The 12,651-nt window shown below is 46.1% G+C and overlaps 2 protein-coding genes across 2 annotated transcripts; both read left to right on the top strand.

Annotated features, from left to right (window-relative positions):
• Nucleotides 1-263: 263 nt before the first annotated feature.
• On the top strand, nt 264-3,381 carry LOC111397210 (40S ribosomal protein S7). Its single transcript, XM_023023998.1, has 6 exons — nt 264-416; nt 1,381-1,465; nt 1,568-1,641; nt 1,729-1,852; nt 2,798-2,980; nt 3,071-3,381. Exons 2-6 carry the CDS (start codon nt 1,391-1,393, stop codon nt 3,188-3,190), a joined length of 576 nt encoding a protein of 191 aa, XP_022879766.1. The 5' UTR covers nt 264-416; nt 1,381-1,390; the 3' UTR covers nt 3,191-3,381.
• Nucleotides 3,382-5,691: 2,310 nt separating this feature from the next.
• Nucleotides 5,692-7,332, top strand: LOC111397990 (basic salivary proline-rich protein 1-like). Its single transcript, XM_023024953.1, has 3 exons — nt 5,692-6,002; nt 6,576-7,100; nt 7,200-7,332. Exons 1-3 carry the CDS (start codon nt 5,692-5,694, stop codon nt 7,330-7,332), a joined length of 969 nt encoding a protein of 322 aa, XP_022880721.1.
• The last annotated feature ends 5,319 nt before the right edge of the window (nt 7,333-12,651 follow it).

Consider the following 12,651-nt stretch of genomic DNA (forward strand, 5'->3'; position numbering starts at 1 on the left):
CAAGCCTCAAGTTCTGACTTATGAGCCGACTCAACTCATTGAGAACTCTCAATGAGGTTCAAACATGAACTTCTTTTAGAAGTCGAAGAACAAATTATTATAGAGTGTTGGGCTTAGGCGGTGTGCTCGGTCACGCTAGATGTCACCTCCTATCGAGTGGCTGGCTGGTGACCGGTTTCCATGTCTAAACCACAGAGTAGGGACTTTGGGTCGGGTTCCTCCTTTTTACTTAGACAGTCCAGATCAGTTCTTAAACAAACCATCTTTGTATCTTAGCCGTTGATGAAATTAGGTTTTCCATTCTTCTCCCACCCTTTAAACCTCGCATGCGCCACGGCCGTCTCTTGGATTTTCTCTCAGAGCTGAAGCTAGGGTTTACCTGGAATACACTCTAACCTTTTAATCGCTCTACTGAGGTACACTTTTCAATCAAATGGTTCTCATTATTTACTGTTACTTCCTTCTGGGTTCTAAATAGTTTCTCGTGAATCTCTTAAAATTCAATCAAGTCTAATTCAGGAAGCTTTTCAGCTGACGCCTCTCTTTTTTTCTTGTTTTCGATTAATTTAGTTAGCTTTTAACCTGTTAGCATTTAATCCATTGTTTTCATCTGGGTTCTTTTTGGATTCTATTAACTCTCTTAAAACTAATTAAATATCATGTATGGGCTTTATTAGACTTTTTTCTTCTATATATGGCTTTTGAATCAATTTAATTTATTTTTTAGCCGATCTCAATTGTATTGGAATATTTTTGTGGCGGTGTTGCAATTTTAGCTGTTATTTGAGGAACAATTTGTATGTTCTGTTGTTACTTTTTATAGTTAACAGATTTATTAGGTATTGGGTATTGAATTGTAGAAAATAAAGTTGTAATCCTTTGAAAAGAAATTAATGGCGATTGAGGTCTTATGTTTGATTTTTTAATGTTTGTTATGGGAAAAATTGGTCTGAAAGGATTAGTTTTGCATGCAAACTTGTTTCTTATGCTCGCAAGTTATTAACAAGAATTTTGTAGGTTTCATTTATAAATTTTGAGTAAAATAGTGCCTGAACGTAATCGTTTTCTATAAGCAACATGGAAGTCTTATTTAATTTTTGAGCTAAAGCTTTTAAATTTGATGAAAGTGGACATTCTTTTTAACCATCATCTGATTAGAACAAGCAATTTAGTTACAAGCACGTTTTGGTTTTTAATAACTAGCTCTAAATAAAATTAAAATCAAAGCTGTTTTTGAGAAAAATAATCAAAAAATATATATGGGATGATGTTTTATGTTTCCTTAACTGCACATATTATTTGATTACTTTAATCTGTTAAACTAGATCAGAAGAACTTAGGGCTCTATTTGTCAATTCATGCCATTTGTTTACATATCAGATCTTTCAACATGTACACTGCATTGCAAAAAATTCACAAGGACAAGGATTCTGAGCCCACTGAGTTTGAGGAGACTGTTGCTCAGGTCATAACCCCATTGATGCTACTGGATTCGTCTTTGTTATTCAGCCATTAAAGTCCTACATTTGCAATTTGTGATGATTTCAATTCTTGATGCGTAATGTAGGCTCTGTTCGACTTGGAAAGCACAAATCAGGAGATCAAGAGTGACTTGAAAGATCTCTACATCAACTCTGCCTTGTAATAGTTATCTTGATTAACATGTACTCGTTTCCTAATCACAATTTTGTAGAACAATGATAATCTTCACATTTTTATATTCTGCAGGCAAATTGATGTTTCTGGAAACAAGAAGGCCGTAGTGATCCATGTTCCTTACCGGCTTAGGAAAGCTTTCCGCAAGATTCATCCTAGGCTAGTGAGAGAGCTTGAGAAGAAGTTCAGCGGAAAGGTAATATTAATACTAGGATATTATGTTTAGAATTTGGAACATTTATCCTAGCAAGATTTATAACGGAGTTCCCTATAATTTTGTACTGCAAAAATCTGACAATAAAATGCCATCTTGCAAGATTTTGTTGTTATTTCTTCATTCTTTAAATTTTTATGATTTATCAGTGAACTGCAATTTTTTTACTCTGTTAGTGACACCTTTTTACTCAGCTTCCTCCTTATAAATTCCATACTAGGTTTTCTATAAATTAATCTTTTAACCCTTTCAATAAAGCTGATCTATATTTATATTAAGGGAAGTTGCTTTAGATGTCTTTGCTCTGGGGTCCGGCCTTGAGATGGAGGCTGCACATTGTTTTTTTTTTTTTGGTATTCCTTTTTAGGAGTGAGCCTTTTACTTCAACATTGTGTCAAGGTTTTAAGATCTTTAACACTGTTTTTTTAAGGGCAATTGTCAACGCACCTCTGGCTCTTATTAGGAAAGCGGAGCAGTTGGCAATGTATAAGATAGTAGAACTGCTTTAAACTGAGAAAATTGAGATAGTATTCATTTGACAATTTCGCTATTTGTACATCCGGGGTTGACATCCCTCTTACAGGAGGGGGGCTCACAATTATTTTATTACGTGTGGGTCCCCCTCTTGTGTGTGTGTGTGTGTGGGGGGGGGGGGGTTCATCCTGGTGACACCCCGGATGTGCAAATAGCAAAGCTCTTTATTTAATGTCAGCCTACTTCTGGCTCTTATTAGGAAGTAGGAGCAGGTTGCAATATATAAGATCTCGCAGAACTGCTTTAACCTGAGAAAAGTGAGATTGTATTTTCGTTTCATGTATTATATTTTCACAGATATTATTTATTGAAGCAGTGATATCTATTTGCTTGTCAAGTGTTTTAAAAGCTCTCTACATCCATTCATATTATTCGCTTGTGGTTTTTTAACAGGAAGTCGTTCTTATTGCTACCCGAAGGATATTACGGCCGCCAAAGAAGGGTTCTGCAGTTCAGAGGCCTCGTACCCGTACCCTTACAGCTGTCCATGAGGCTATGCTTGAGGATATAGTTTATCCCGCTGAAATAGTTGGGAAACGTGTCAGATACAGACTTGATGGATCAAAGATAATGAAGGTAACCAGTTCATTTTTTTCTCCTTTTTGATTTTTTCTTTAGCTAAGACTCCTATGCAAATGTGTTGTAATAATCCTCTGCACATGGCAGGTTTTCTTGGATCCCAAAGCAAAGAACGATGCTGAAACTAAGCTGGAGACTTTTGCTGGAGTCTACAGAAAGCTTTCAGGGAAAGATGTTGTCTTCGAATTTCCAATCACCGAGGCCTGAAATGCCTAGCGTCTTTCTTTCAGTGTTTTATTAATTAAAATCACTGTATTTTTGCATTTAGTATATGACTTTTGAAGTTTTGACCGGCAATCAAGTTTTATTCAAGACGTTTGTTGAATGCTCTCAGTTTCTGCAAAGCCATTTGGTTGTGTGTTTTGTTAAAGTTGCATCTCTTGCAAGCCTTCCAAGAACTTGCCCCACTTTTTTCTTATTTTAATTATCTTGTCTTTTCATCAGTTATTCTATTCCTGCCATTGGTAATAACTGAAATTTTTCGAAATATTTAATATTTAATGCTATTTAATTCCCAAAAGAATGCACTACTTGAAAAGCTCTAGTATCGTCTGATTGATACAAGTGCCCAATGAAATGGGGGTTGTTGACCAAAAGAACGTTGATGTCTTTGTTGAAGGGGGCGAACGACCTAGGTATCGAGTGAATTGATGATTTGAAATTGGCCATTTGTATTTTTGTTGAACACGGAAAGAGACTTACCTAGAACCCTTCATGTCTATATCAGAAAGAACCTGAAGAATGCAAGTCATAAAGGTTCATCTTTTGTGTACAGCAGTCTTTGATAGACTTGTGCCACTTCAAATCAACATTTCATCTATTTTCCCAGAAAGTAACTTCCCGATTCACTCATGATCGTCTAACCAACCTACCTATTATGAGGCAGCTTGGAACATACATGCATACAAGGATTCTGAAATGAACATATTAGAGATAGGTTTCCACTTTCCAGTTCGGATGTTCATCTGGCAACTCCAGATGGGATTCTGAAATGAACATATTAGAGATTGGTTTCCACTTTCCAGTTCAGATGTTCATCTGGCAACTCCAGATGCATTGGAGTTGAGGCTTTCCTATGGAGAAAAAAGAAAAAACACTAGAAAACTAAAAAGTTAAATAATCTCTTCTTAATAAAGTGGGACGACCATCAAAAAAATACTGGAGAAAGGAGACAACCTCTTAATGGATCTCATAATTTTTCTTATTTATTAAACTGAATAATATCAACCTTAGTTAGAATAAAGGGAAGAGTGAATAAATTGAAAATAACCAAAACCTTTCTCTAGTAAATATTTCATAATCAAATTTTATTTCCGCTTCCAACTAGAAATCGCGGATGGGAGGTTTTGCGTGTTGTCACACCTGTCCTATCCACCTGGGCCAGTGGGCCACTCATCTGACCCACGTGGCATTCCTGCCGAGGTGGCCCACATTGCCGAGGTGGGTTACATCCGAACTGCTTCTAACCGAGGCTCCGTGGCCCGAGGCGTGGAAGTTCTTGGTTGCAGCTGAGGTCCTCGAATGGACGAAGCCCCGGAGTTGATGCGCGAGCCTCAACCACAAGGAAACATCCTCCATGGTCACTTCTCCCAAGAGATCGCATGCATAGATCTTATTCGAATGATTGATGGAATGTCTGTCACAAGCATAAAGGTCAAGTCTTGTCACTAGCGTGGAGGCCCTGCACAAGCAATAAATGCGCCGTAAGCTAGCAAGTCAAATCCCATGCCTAAGAACAGATGTTTAAACTAAGGAGATGAGGCCACGTGCCACTTCATCCGAGGGCCCCCATTTCATATGTATCACTATAAATACCCCCATTGTATAACGTCAAAGGGTAATGCAAGAATCAATACTAAAGACGACATTTTACTCAACTCTCTCCCATTTTACTGGCAATACACAAATCGAGTTTATACATTTCTGCACATATCTACGAGCACCGGTTGGTAATCATTGTACAATCGGATAATGAACAACCCGCCGGATCCCGAACGTCACCGTCCCGCGTCGTTGGGCTACTCCCACGCCCCTTTGAACCGCTCGTTTAGACCGTCCACGTGTCTTAGCGTGTTGGACATTCGCCCACGCAAGCGCGGGTGGGACCGACATCTGTTGGCGCACTTTTTGGGGTCAACAGATTGGCGCTGTCTGTGGGAACCATACCATAACCACGAGCAACCTTGTGGTAAAAGCTTGCTGAAAAAACATTTGGGCAACCCCCCTTGAAAAAGGATTTGTTCTTGAAAGAGAACATGAGGAACCCCTACCACTTGGATAAATCTAAGTTGAATAAAGGAAAAATGAGTTCTAACGAAGATACTCCCCCAAGGAGGGTAAGAGAAAATACAAATGTGCCTCTCCAGCCTGCTGTCCTAGCAGCTCGACAGAGGCTCCACCACCACCAAAGGAGAGGTGGGATGTGTGCGACGGCACAACTATCAAGAGAAATGGCTACTATGGCAGCCAACATGAGGGATATAGCCAACCAAAACTTGGCCATGAGGGAGCTCATGGCCCATATGCAAGGCCAAGGAGGTTTCCCCATTCCTCCATATGCCCCCCATGGGCACTATCAGCAAGAGGACGAGGTCCAAAGTCATAGGGCTGCCTCGCCAGACTATGGCCGAGGTGAAAGTCCATTCGAAAGGGAAGTGGGAGTTGACATTTCCTCCAATTATGCATCTGGCCGACCCTCCGAGGTTCAAATGAGCCATGATAACTTTCCACCTCCGTATGAGGCAGACCCAAGACAGAGGAGAGCAGGAAGTGTTTTTGACAGAATCAGCCCTGCCGAACCAAGGCCCAGTCAGCAGCAGGCTCAGCAGCCTTGGACGAGGCCACAGCCTCCACCTCCGATGCCCCAACAGCCGGAGAGAAGGCATGAAAATGCCCCACGTGCTGTCCCGCCTAGAAGTAGGCCGCAAAGGAGGGAGGAAGAAGCTAGGAACCGGCTAGGACCCTCTCACCAACAACCTAGGTACGAGGCTGAGGATTACGATTCTGATGAGCAGCAGAGGTCCTGTGACTTAGACGATGATGATGAGAACCTGCCATTCTCAAGAGAACTAAGAGATGCCCAAGTCCCGAGCTACTATGTCATGCCGAAAATACCAAAGTATGACGGGAGAGGTGACCCAGAAAAGCACCTCAACGCTTACAAAACTCACATGAGCCTGAGGGGCGTCACCCCAGCTGTGAAGTGCAGAGCATTCCATTTAACCCTCAGTGGAGCAGCTGAAATCTGGTATAGTAGGCTACCATCTGGGAGCATCCGAAGCTGGCCCGAGTTCAAAACTACCTTCTTGAAGAGGTTTGCAGTGAGCAAGGAAGGAGAGGCTCCTATTCAGCGTCTTCAAGACATGAGACAGGCGCATGGCGAGTCCTTGAAAAGCTTCCTATCTCGCTTCACCGACGAGATGACCTACTGTATACAAGTCACCGACAGGAAAGCACTATCAGCATTGAGAGGAGGATTGAACATGAACACCCTATTCTGGAGGGATGCGCAGAATCAAGACCCAACCACCTATGACGCCCTACTAGAGATGATGAGAAGAGAGATAATCAATGAAGAATTGATTGAACATAGGAACAGGGCAAGCAGGGGCCTCCCACCTCCACAGAGACAGCGAGGTAGGGGGCCGACCTCCCACCTGATGGACTACCAGATGAACCGATCTGGAAATGAGAACTCTGGCCAAGCCCTGGCCACCACAACTTTGAACGCGGTACCAACCTTGGCGTATGAGGATGTCAACCCAACCGCTGACCCACATCAGATACAGGCCCAGCAAGGACCCCGTAGAGGGGGAGGCCGAGGTCGAGGTCGGGGTTTTCCACCTAGAAATAGGTCCAATCCGAACCTCCCTGGATACGGTTTGCACCATAGGTCCTACAGGCACGACACCGCGGATTGCAGAGACTATGGACACTGCTCGCGGCAGGAACCCGCCAGGGAAAGACATAACTCGCCCCAGGCCAACAGGTCCCCGCCTAGGCAAGACAACCGACATGGGCGTGAGGCAGCCGCTCCTCGTCAAAGGGATGTCTCCCCAAGACGAAGAGAGCAAGACACGGAGAGGCCCGGGGAAGGGCGTAGACACCGAAGAAACAGGCAAGCTCAAGATGAGGCCCCTATCCACGAGATAGATACCATATTTGGAGGCCCTTATGTTGGCGGCGAAACACGGAACGCCAAAAGAAATTATGCTAGGGAGGCCAAGCACCCCCCTCTGACAAGCTACATTGTGGATATAGCTCTCGAAGAAACCAAGTACCACCCATTATCTTCACCCAGGAAGACGCGGAAGGAGTTCATTACCCCCACTGCGATGCGCTGGTGGTGAGAGCTGTCATAGCCCGAAATGGGCTCAAACAAATGCTAGTCGACAACAGCAGCTCCGTCAACATCTTGTTCGGGTCCGCCTTTGACAAGATGCTATTGGACCACCAGTTGACACCCACCACTACTCCATTGTACGGATTTACCGAAGATAGCATCACTCCGAGGGGAAAGATAACACTAGTAGTAGAGATGGGAGAATCTCCCCAAACTACGATAAACTTTATGGAGTTCCTCGTAGTTGACAGCCGGTCGGCTTACCACGGAGTCTTGGGTAGACCGGCCCTAAAGGAATTGGGAGCAGTCACCTCTATCCACCACCTATGCATGAAATTTCCAACGGAAAACGGGGTGGCAACGGTGAAGGGCGACCAGAGAGGTTCGCGAGAGTGCTATCTGAGCTCCATTAAGAAGGTAGAGCCCCGGGACATCCACGTGATCATGGCTGATGTGGTCATGGCGGATGTCCCAGGTGACGCTCCCGCCGGCCAGGAAGATGTTGATATGATTGACGCACCACCCCTTCAGGAGGCGTTAATCGTTGATGAACATGACCCTCAAGCGTCCCCTGTAGAGGAACTTGAGAGCTTCTCAGCCGACCCCCGAGATCCATCAAAGATGTTGAAGATAGGCAGGGGCTTATCCAACATTTTGAGAGAAAAGATCAAGGAATTCCTAGGCAAGAACCTCGACGTCTTCGCCTGGAGACATGAGGATATGGTGGGCATAGACCCTAAGGTCAGCTGCCACCACTTAAAAATCGATCCTAATTTCTCCCCGCATAGACAAAAAAGGAGAGCCCTCAATCCGGAGAGGTATGAGGCCCTAAAGGAAGAAGTTCAGAAGCTCATCCAAAATGGCTTCATCAGGGAGGCCACTTATCCGAAATGGGTCTCCAACCCGGTCTTGGTTAAGAAACACAATGGAAAATGGAGATTATGCATCGACTTTACCAACCTTAATAGAGCTTGCCTGAAAGATAGCTTTCCGCTTCCAAGAATTGACCAATTGGTGGACTCCACGGCTGGGCACGAGTTGTTGAGCTTCATGGATGCATACTCCGGCTACAACCAGATCCCCATGCACCCGACCGATGAGGAGCACACCTTTTTCATCACGGATCGATGCCTCTATTGCTATAGAATGATGCCCTTCGGGTTGAAGAATGTCGGAGCAACTTACCAAAGACTCGTGAACAAAATGTTTACCGACCTCATTGGCAAGACAATAGAGGTCTACGTGGATGATATGCTAGTAAAAAGCCTAGAAGCAGAGAACCACATAGTGCACCTCAACGACACCTTCCAACTACTGAGAAGGTACATGATGAGGCTCAACCCCTTGAAATGTGCCTTTGGGGTGGCTTCCGGCAAGTTCTTAGGGTACATGGTCAACCAGTGGGGAATTAAAGCAAATCCCGAGAAGATTGAGGCTCTGTGCCAGATGAGGTCCCCTCAAAAGCCAAAGGAGGTACAAAGCTTAACTGGACGAGTGGCAGCACTTAGTCGTTTCGTCTCCAAGGCCACTGACAAGTGCCTCCCATTTTTCAAAGTGCTCAAGGTCGGGAAGAAATTCCAATGGACTGAGGAATGTGAAGAGGCCTTCCGAGGATTGAAAAGGCACTTGGGGCAGGCCTCCCTCCTCTCCAAGCTGAAGCCTGACGACATCTTGCAACTATATCTCGCCGTCTCCAATGATGCCATCAGTTCGGTTTCGATTCGAGAAGAAGGGCCCACCCAACTTCCCGTCTACTATACGAGTAAAGCACTCTTATCGCCGGAGACCCGATATCCTGATATGGAGAAGCTTGCTTTGGCCTTAATCACGGCCTCTAGGAAATTGAGACCCTACTTCCAAGCTCATACCATCCATGTACTTACAAATTTTCCCCTGAGGCAAGTACTCCAGAAGCCCGATGCCTCGGGAAGATTGTTGAAATGGGCAGTGGAATTAAGTGAATTTGACCTTGTGTTTAAAGCAAGGGCGGCCATCAAAGGGCAAGCGTTAGCAGACTTTGTTGCTGAATTCGCCAACCTACCCGAGGTGGATGAAATCATGGAGCCCGTCGAACCCCCCATGTGGAGTCTCTTCGTAGATGGCTCGGCTGGGGATGTCGGCTCAGGTGCCGGGGTTGTCCTCATCAGCCCCGAGGGTCACAAACTCACCTCGACCGTGAGGTTCGGGTTCAAAACTACCAACAATGTTGCAGAGTATGAAGCACTTCTTGCAGGCCTCAGACTGGCCAAGGAAATGCATGTAAAGAAGCTACTCGTCAATAGTGACTCCCAGCTGGTTGTTAGCCAAGTCAATGGTAGTTTCTCAGCCAGAGACAAAACAATGGCCTCCTATATGAAAATGGTGGTGAGCCTCATCCCATCCTTTGAAAAGTTCGAGTTAATCCAGATTCCCCGCATTGAAAATGCTCATGCGGACGCACTCTCGAAGCTGGCTAGTAGCAAGGACTCAGAGCTACTCGCTGTAGTGCCTATCGAGCATCTCCTACTGCCTTCTACCAAGGCCCCTAATGTCATGTGGGTCGGTGGAATTCTCACCTGGATGCAACCAATTATAGCATATCTGAAAGACCAGGTGCTACCCACCGACAAAAATGAGGCTTACAAGCTGAGAAGGAGGTCAGCCCATTTCCTCTTCATCGATGACATTCTTTACAAGAGAAGTTTCTCCTCTCCACTCTTACGGTGTGTCGGAGGAGAAGAGGCTACATACATACTAAGAGAAGTCCACGAGAGAGTGTGCGGCAACCACTCTGGAAGCCTATCTCTGGCACAAAAAATATTGAGGCAGGGATATTACTGGCCTACCCTGAAACGGGATGCACTCAAATTTGTGCGAAGATGTGACAAGTGCCAACGATTCTCTCCCGTTCAAAGACGACCATCACAGGATCTGACTGTGGTCTCCAGCCCCTGGCCTTTCTCAAAGTTGGGGGTGGACCTCATAGGCCCTCTACCAAAGGGTAGAGGAGGTGCAAGTTTTGCAATAGTGGCCATTGATTACTTCACGAAGTGGGTCGAAGCTGAACCACTGGCAAAAATCATAGAAGCAAACACCTCCAAGTTTCTATGGAAGAATATCATTTGTCGGTTCGGAATTCCCTACTCGATCGTCTCAGACAATGGCAGGCAATTCGATAACAAGAAGGTTAGAGAACTGTGTGAAAATCTTGGCATAAAGAAGCACTTCTCTACACCTCACCACCCACAAGCCAATGGCCAGGTGGAAGCCGTAAACAAGACAATCAAGCACGTCCTGAAAAGGAAGCTTGATGTGTCCAAGGGAGCTTGGGTTGATGAGCTGCCCCAAGCACTTTGGACAATCCGAACCACCACCAGAACACCAACCGGGGAGACCCCTTTCCTCATGGCTTTTGGGACTGAGGCGATGAGCCCCGTGGAGGTCGGACTCCCATCTCCACGGCGTCTGCACTTTAGTGAAGTGACCAATGACGAGCTCTGGAGTCTAGACCTCGATTTCATTGAGGAGAGGAGGGATGACTCCCAGCTGAGGCTAGGCACCTACCAAAGGAAGATGACAAGGTACTTCAACTCCAAAGTCAAGAAGAGGTCTTTCCGAATCAACGATCTCGTGCTCAGGAGGGTCTTTCCATCTTCAAAAGAACCCGGTTCCGGCTCCCTGGGACCGAACTGGGAAGGTCCATACAAGATCAGAGAAGAAATCCGACCTGGAACCTACTGGATTGAAGACATGGACGGCAAGGCACAACCCCGTCCATGGAACATTGAACACCTCAGAATCTTTTATCAGTGAATTGTATCAAGCTGGATGACTTTCCCAGCCTTTGTAATATTGCTATGGCTCAATAATATGCGTTGATTAAATCGTCATACTACGTCGTAATATTTCCCAGCCTTACCGAGGCTCTAGCACATGTCTCCCTTTTTGGGCTTGCTGAACGCCAAGGGGAGAAGTCTCAACATGGCTGCACCATCCACCATGTCTGGGATGCGTCGTAACCTCGGAGGAGAGGCTCGGGACCCACCACTGGGCCGCCTCGCTTGAACTCCGAGGCTCTAGCACATGCCTCCCTTTTGGCCTTGCTGAATGCCAAGGGGAGAAGCCTCAACATGGCTACACCATCCACCATGTCTGGGATGCGTCGTAACCTCGAAGGAGAGGCTCGGGACCCACCACTGGGCCGCCTCGCTTGAACTCCGAGGCTCTAGCACATGCCTCCCTTTTGGCCTTGCTGAATGCCAAGGGGAGAAGCCTCAACATGGCTACACCATCCACCATGTCTGGGATGCGTCGTAACCTCGAAGGAGAGGCTCGGGACCCACCACTGGGCCGCCTCGCTTGAACTCCGAGGCTCTAGCACATGCCTCCCTTTTGGCCTTGCTGAATGCCAAGGGGAGAAGCCTCAACATGGCTGCACCATCCACCATGTCTGGGATGCGTCGTAACCTCGGAGGAGAGGCTCGAGACCCACTACTGGGCCACCTTGCTTGAACTCCGAGACTCTAGCACATGCCTCCCTTTTTGGCCTTGTTGAACGCTAAGGGGAGAAGCCTCAACATGTCTGCACCATCCACCATGTCTGGGATGCGTCGTAAACTCGGAGGAGAGGCTCGGGACCCACTACTGGGTCACCTCGCTTGAACTCCGAGGCTCTAGCACATGCCTCCCTTTTTGGCCTTGCTGAACGCCAAGGGGAGAAGCGTCAACATGGCTGCACCATCCACCATGTCTCAGATGCGTCGTAACCTCGGAGGAGAGGCTCGGGACCCACTACTGGGCCACCTCGCTTGAACTCCGAGGCTCTAGCACATGCCTCCCTTTTTGGCCTTGCTGAACGCCAATGGGAGAAGCCTCAACATGGCTGCACTATCCACCATGTTTGGGATGCATCGTAACCTCGGAGGAGAGGCTCGGGACCCACCACTGGGCCACCTCGCTTGAACTCCGAGGCTCCAGCACATGCCTCCCTTTTGCTTGCTAAACGCCGAGGGGAGAAGCCGCAACCTGAAGTTATGTTCATCTCCTTAAGTTATGTTCATTTGCTTAAGTCCGAGGCTCACACAGTCAAGTTCATCTCCTTAAGTTATGTTCATTTGCTTAAGTCCGAGGCTCACATAGTTCATCTCCTTAAGTTATGTTCATTTGCTTAAGTCTGAGGCTCACATAGTTCATCTCCTTAAGTTATGTTCATTTGCTTAAGTCCGAGGTTCACACAGTCAAGTTCATCTCCTTAAGTTATGTTCATTTGCTTAAATCCGAGGCTCACATAGTTCATCTCCTTAAGTTATGTTCATTTGCTTAAGTCCGAGGCTCACACCGTCAAGTT

The sequence above is a fragment of the Olea europaea genome, chromosome 7, assembly GCF_002742605.1.
Source record: "Olea europaea var. sylvestris chromosome 7, O_europaea_v1, whole genome shotgun sequence".
NCBI classification, from domain to species: Eukaryota; Viridiplantae; Streptophyta; class Magnoliopsida; order Lamiales; family Oleaceae; genus Olea; species Olea europaea.